The 7308-nt window shown below is 33.6% G+C and overlaps 1 protein-coding gene across 1 annotated transcript; it reads right to left on the reverse strand.

Moving 5' to 3' along the window:
* Positions 1–429: 429 nt before the first annotated feature.
* On the reverse strand, positions 430–5112 carry LOC130947831 (protein tesmin/TSO1-like CXC 2). Its single transcript, XM_057876552.1, has 10 exons — positions 4946–5112; positions 3924–4084; positions 3105–3786; positions 2172–2608; positions 1993–2067; positions 1614–1794; positions 1432–1527; positions 1289–1355; positions 1031–1178; positions 430–951 (listed from the first exon to the last, which is right to left on the reverse strand). Exons 1-10 carry the CDS (start codon positions 5000–5002, stop codon positions 606–608), a joined length of 2250 nt encoding a protein of 749 aa, XP_057732535.1. The 5' UTR covers positions 5003–5112; the 3' UTR covers positions 430–605.
* Between the last annotated feature and the right edge of the window lie 2196 nt (positions 5113–7308).

Below are 7308 nucleotides of genomic sequence, written 5' to 3' on the forward strand. Positions count from 1 at the left end.
GAATGATTGATTAGCTTCCTTTCTAATATTTGAAATATTTAGCTGAAAAGAAATGAAATTCATGGCAGACGTCACCAGAATTATTGATAAATCACTCAAAAAGCCTATAAGAATTGAAGTAGTGTTTGATTCCACTAGCGTGGATGACAATACCAGAGATAACATAGAAAAAGAAGACATTTTTTGGTTATTTATTTCTTGTCTGTTTTATTGCTTGTCTGTATGCTGATAAATTCTAGAGTCTCCAACCAAACATTACACATGCATAGATTTGCAAGCGAAAGGTATGTAAGCTATTGGGAGCATAATTTAATTTGGTGCTGCTTCTACTTTAAGGGAAGAATATAACAGCTTTAGAAAAAGGTTTTGTCGGAGATGACCAAGAACTTAGCAGTTAATGATCAAGGGAAAAATAGAATATTGGACAATCAAGCTCTAACATTAATTAAAATTAAATCTAATACAAATGAACTTAGTTGTACATTATGGACTCGACGGTACATATTATTACGAGTAAAAGGAAGCTCAACAATGTACATAGGCCTAAGCGTAGCTTCAACCGCAAGAGACAAGATTCTAACACAGCAAGAGACAAGATTCACATTCTAATGGTGATGGGTGAGGGAAGGAAACGAAGGGATGGAGTGTAATATCAACTTCCTGCCACCTCTGCGTGTTGGAGATGATCCAAGTTCACAATTAGGAGAGGAAATCCTTTTGCCATTGGGAGAAGAGGTTTTTATGCAAGCGATAGGAGAGCTATCACCTTGGATAATGTCCATCATTTCATCATCTGCTACAGTTTGATGAGGCTTTTCTAACTTAACTTGAGGCCGAAGAATATTTGGTTTACCAAGTTTTTGGCTGGCAATCAATGCAGAACCAGAGATCGTAGCAATAAAAGATCTAGGCGGCTTTCCCTTCGATGAAAAGGGCAATGGAAGCAATGGTCTGTCACATTATAATGAATTAAGATCAATAATGGAAATTAATTTTTATCATCACAGCTGACAGACAGAGCATATCAAACCTGGAAAGCCGTAATGGTGTTGCTTGAAGAGCAGAATTCTGATTTTCTTCAATATTCTGAATTTCAGTTTTCTGCAAAGCCTTTTCCACCTCGCCCTTTTCCGATGCTTCTGTCTCTTCTTCTGCCTCAGCATCTATTCCTGCAGAACCTGAATGTAGGAAGGAATTGATATCTATGCAGGTCAGACATTGAAACAGCAAGTTAATGATATTGACTAACATGTTACCCCAATCATTTGCAACCTAACAGAAGACTTACCATCCTTTCTACCGAATGCGTTCTTGCAGCCTTCACATCTACAGCTAATGGAGCAACCAACACCACCCTTTGAAAGAAAACCAACATTTAACTCGTATTTTAACTGAAATAGGAGGCACAAATGATATAGAAACGGAAAATACCTGATAACATTCACAATATTTCTTTAGGCAGCTTGATTTCTTGCAATTACATCCTCTTTTGTGTCGTGCCGAAGCTGGAGTTTTGTTTGGATCATCCTGCAAAAAAGGATATATTTAATATGGGTAAAATGGGGCGAAAATTTGAATAATAATAAAATAACGTTGATTTTAGTTTTGCTGACCGCAATTTCAGAAACAGAATCAGCACTCCTGATGACTTTGGGAGCAAATGCAAGCGGGTTACGCGACTCAATCTGCTTGCGAGTTTGAAGAACAGTATCTTCATGAATAGGTTTATTGAAGCAGTCTTGACAAGAGCAAGGTTCTATACAGTAGACTCCAGCAGCAAAGCACTCGCAATAACTGAGCAACGAGTGAGGAGAATTTTAAGAAAGAACTAAAAGAGTACTAAGAATAATAGATAACACGCAAAACATAGATAACCAATATCAATTACTAGGCAGAAGTAGTTTTAAATTTTAACTTGAATGCTCGTCACAGCATGTAAAATATCTTTTGCTGCTACCCAAAGAGATTAAAGGAGCATGTACTTGAACTTACAGCTTCAAACATTTTGATTTCTTACAATTACACCGTTTGCAAGACTCACTTTCTCCAGCTGTTTCCACCTTCCGCCTGTAAATCCAGCTTTTGGCCTCAGACTTATGATTCAAGGAAACTAAAATATAAAGGAGATATGAAGATTATATAGCAGAAGATTAGGTAATCAGCAACTCCACCTTTTCTTTTTGGGGCTATTCTGATTGAATTCTTCACCGGCCATGAGAGATAATGACTGACTACAATCTTCGACAGGCTGAACCTCATTCTCTGGCAGCTCCATATCTCTTTCAGAGGATGCAGGTAGCAATAACAGATGATGTTCTTGCGGTAACAAGGAAGAAGTGGAGCTGGGAATGTTAAGTTGTCTTCCAGAAGAAGACTTTTCATTTTTCATGCCACGGTGCTCCTTCAAAGTTGCAAGCGCATTCAAGTGTAAACCAATTCCCGGCAAAAAGCACCTCCTTGAATCACCACCAGTATTCCTCTCATTAGACTTTGTTGCATTGGAACTTGCATTTGAATTGCCGTCTGAGTTTGAGTTATTTCTGCGAACGCTGGCCATCTCAAAGTCTAGACAGCGCCTCCGTATACCACGGTGTATAACATAAACATGCTGAACACAAACACAAGGAACTTTTGGGATGATTGATTTGTTCAACATATTTACATAACAAGTAAAAAGAAAATATTCTAACTCATCAGATACTTATAAACCACAAAAGAGACAGCAAACAAAGGTGATACATTCTTCTTATTGTGGATACAATTTCAATATAAACCAAAAACATACAAACAACAATTTTAACTGTAATTGTTAACCTATCAAAATGTAGAAATGAATGCAAATATGATTTAATAACATGAATGCACACACACAAACATAGTAAAATCATATACACATGGTGAAGAACCCTATTATACATAAACAACACAGGGATTAGTTAGAAGCATTATTAGGCAAAATGATAGCAAACCAGCATGCATTAACAACAAACAATAAATCATGCCATTCAGATCAACTCATCATCGAAAACTACACCTATGTGCATGAAAGTAGTGTCTTTACACACACATAATTTACCATAAATCAAATAGATACGGTTTCCTACCTCATCATCCATTTTCTCACATGGATTGCTAGCCACCAAAGCAACATTAGCAATATTTTCCTGTGTGTATTGTGTGTCTGAAGCTAGTCCTGGTTTGGGAGGATGATCTTCATTTTCATGTCCTGATCCAGAAGCAACTTGATTGACAATTTGCATTATACGTCCGGAAGGGTCCAATTGTTTATTCATTAGATCCTTAAAAGCTTCTGAGACATTTGGCGAACTAAAAATTAACATATCAGATGCATTATTAATTAAATTATCCCAATCACACTCGGTGCCATCAATTTTCGGCTCAGTCTGACATATTCCATGGAGATGCAGTTCACCCTCCACCAAATTCTTTTTAGAGGATTCATGACTGCAGGCAACATCTGGTGCTGCCTCAGAAGAAGGCAATGACAGAAGTGTATTAGCCTCATCACCACAAAGTATAGGATCATATCCAGGGCTACCAGACTCGTATTTTAAGGTCTGTGGCAGCTCGATTGAGAACTTTGCTTGTTCACTGGCTGGCTCAATTGAGGCATCCCCTATGGAAGTTCCTTTATCAGCATTTTTCTCTAACTCCCTTGAGTTATTGCGTGCATGAGTTGAATCTGTAAGAGCCTGTTCACCTGAACCAGTTTGATTTTCATCCTCAGATGTAACCTTTGGCTTTGATGTGTCTAAAAGGCTATGCCTACAAACAAATAATAGAGAACTGTAAAACAACAGGCTAGTAAAACATCTGTATAGACAAATTTAACATGCAATTATCAAGAAAAATAAAAAGAAAGCAGGAAAAAGAAATGATAAGAAAACATAAGCTACAATTACCTCCTCAGGAATCTGGATTCCTTGTTAGAGTTGACATGGGGTGATGTGAAAACCGATGGAGGGGATGAAAAGCTAATTGAACTGAAGGTCTGGGTAATGTGAACAGATTTAACTGGCTTTATAGGAGATAGACTATTGAGAAAGTTAAATACTGGTGAATCCTGCACATAGTAAGCACACATATATGATTAAACTGATGAACTAAAAGAAAATTTCTTGTACACAAGCAACAAGTAAGTTCATCTCGTGTTGCATGGCAAAACCATGTAGATTAATCATTTCACTTTCTTTTTTCAATAATAAATAATTACTTAAAATACCGGATCTCACAGGAAATGCACAAGTGCAAATCATATCATAATTAAGATATAAGTGTAACTGTGTAAACTCATGGAATGCATGATGGCAGAAATGAAGGCCAAAATTATTAACTCTTTCAAGGACACAAAATGATGTTGAATTATTAATTTCAAAGCTGAGAAGATTTTCTAAATAAATAAAGACTAACAATTTAGACCAGAATATACTTTACTTCACAAGTTTGAAAATTTGGAAAATTAATTTGACTTGCTACTGGGAAAAATTATACTGGTTTTGTTGTTTTACAAATCCAATTGAAAATAAATGAATTTTAACAAAATGCCTGAATTTTACAGAAAAAGGGGGGGGGGGGGCATAAAAGAGAAAATTCAATTGTAGCTGTGGGAGTGAAAAAGTCAAACTCCAATGATTGCAAATTGCCAAAAAGGAGGAGCGGGGGGTAGGAAGCGTAGAACAGTGTAGAAAACACGAGAACCAAGGAAGAAGCAGAGAGATCTGCAACACTGAAGCTCATAACAAGGAAGGGATGCCACTGTAGTTGCCGTGAATAGATCTTCATAACTGAAGCTGGTCAAGAAAGACCTCACCAGAGTTTCAAAAAAGAAAAGATGGAGCTTCCAAAATAATTTTTTTACAAAAAGAAAAAGCACATGCAGAGACAGAGACAGAGGAGGAAGAACAAGAAGAAGAAGAAGAAGAACCTCAAATTTGGGGGGATTGAGGTTGTTGGTGGTGGTGGCCCTGTCGGGAGTGTCCATTTGCAGAGAGTGATAGAGGAAAGAGCATTACAACAATGCTCTCACTCGGTCACTCCATTTTCGGAGAGAAGAAGAAGAAGAAGAAGATGAATGAGAATTCAAGTGAAGAGGGTAAGGCGGGATTTGTTATCGTTCATAATAAATAATAAAATAATAAATAATAAAAACAATGACTCCTCTTCACAGCTGTGCTTTTTCTTTTCCTTTTCCCTTTTGCTACTTTCTTTCTTTGTTTTTACTGCTTGTTTTCTTTGTGGTCCACCTTCTTTGATTAACTAATCCTACTACTATTACGGATTTAGGTTACCACTTACTTACTAGTCTAGTATCTTTCCTTTTTTATTGGGGATCAATGTTAAACATCTACTAAACACTAATCCTCAATTATTGATTCTCGATTAATTCCTTATTATTGTAGTTGTTACAAATCACAAATTTAATATCATTAATTATAGAATAAATATCCAAATTAATACCTAAAGAATTTTAGATGGAACATTTTGATTCTCAATCCATTTTTATTCTCAAAACGTGCTCAAGAATTACCCCTGCCCAACCGGTTAATCCTTGGGTTATTGTAAAGGAGAATTAATTTGTATTAAAATATATTCTTTAAAAATCTAATTGTCTTATACTAAATTTATTATGAAAAATATTTGTTCAACAATCAACACATATATGGAACAATTAATTTAAAGCAATTTAAAGACTAATTTGTCTGATAAAAATAATTCTTAAAAACTTTTAAAAAATAAAAATTTATTGAGAATTAAATTGACTAATAAAAAATTCTGTAGACACTAAAAATAAATATTTACTCTTAATTATATTTTTTACATATCCACACCCAATTATAATTTATAGCTATGAATTTTTATTTTCATATATTAACTGTATAAAATAATTCTTATAATATATTTAATTAAATAATTATATAAGATTATTTACATGTTTAGGACATCAAAATTTAACTCTTATAACTATTAACTAATACTAATATATACTAATTAATTATAACTCAAATCGCACAATTTTTTCATACTCATATAAGAAGTTGTGAGTTCAAATCTCCTTATTTTCATTTTCAGTTAAAAAAAACTAATACTAGTATATTGTAACATCTCCCTTCTTATGATTTGTGACATTTCTTAACATTAATTGGACCCCAACTTCAAAGCAAATTAGATACGGTGACCACTAAGACACAAAGATGGTACCTAAAATTATTAAATAATTTATATATTTGATTAAATTATTTAATATAAAATGTGTTAACATTTTAATTGTTTTTATATCAAGATTTTTATGTAAATATTTTTAGATATCTCAAAAATGCTGATAGCAAAAATCATACATTCTTAGAAAATAATAATACTAATAATAATAACGCATCAGTTGAGAATATTCTCAGCCTTTGCGGTGCAGTTTACTTCTTTTCACATTTTAATTTTAAATATAAAAATTAAGAACTCCTCTTTCTGGATTTCTTTTTTTTTTAGTGGTTATTTACTTTTAATTTCTATTCCTTGCTTGCTTGTTGTGTATACTTCCGATGTTATGGGCACGTTTTTATTTGTTCATTTACTTGTTGATTAGCATAGAGCATCCAATAATTATTGGATCCTCTAGCCAGCTGAGAGAAAGATTTTTAAGCATCAAATTACTAGAGCATCCCAAAGATTGATAACATTCATTAATATGGTTGGTCCTCAATATAATGATGCTTGCCTTTTTCAACAAACCAAAATAAATTTGAAGAGGCATCGTGACAAATGTTATTTATGTCATACTATATCACTGTATAGCTAGTGATTCAGAATCCATACCCATGCAATTCGTGATGATATAATTAATAACATTTAATTACATATACATTATTACTTCACATACACGTTTCTACTTAATTTGTTTAATTAGATTTTAGAATAATAAAGATCATCATATATATGCAAAATGCATACTTTGGGGCTCATTAATTTAAATATGCCAGCCATATGTGTGTTATGCGTTGATATAGATTATGGGGTGCTATACATGGATGTGGGGTAATTTTTGGCTAAAATCTGATGGAAGAAATAGGATCATCTGAATTCCATAAAAAAAATTAGGTAATCAAATCGGATAGTTCAAGTTGTGAAAGATGAAAAATTTAAATTTGAGGAGTAATTAATCAGACCGTCCGATTAGGTTTTTTTTTTTGTCTAAAATAAAAAAGGGCTCTCTGATTAGGCTTTTTGCTTTTTGTTTTTTTTTTCTAAAATCAAAACAAATCCTCCAAATTTTATTAAAAAATATTTTTTTATATA

The sequence above is a fragment of the Arachis stenosperma genome, chromosome 9 (assembly GCF_014773155.1).
Source record: "Arachis stenosperma cultivar V10309 chromosome 9, arast.V10309.gnm1.PFL2, whole genome shotgun sequence".
Lineage (NCBI taxonomy): Eukaryota > Viridiplantae > Streptophyta > Magnoliopsida > Fabales > Fabaceae > Arachis > Arachis stenosperma.

Bases quoted from the DNA above. Each gene is read 5' to 3' on its own strand.
- LOC130947831 (XM_057876552.1), bottom strand. From the start codon at position 5,002: ATGGACACTCCCGACAGGGCCACCACCACCAACAACCTCAATCCCCCC. The intron at 4,085-4,945 runs GTTCTTCTTCTT...TACTATGTGCAG, and splicing joins TCAATCCCCCCAAATTTGAG to GATTCACCAGTATTTAACTT. The intron at 1,356-1,431 runs GTATTTTCCGTT...TTTCTTTCAAAG, and splicing joins AATATTGTGAATGTTATCAG to GGTGGTGTTGGTTGCTCCAT.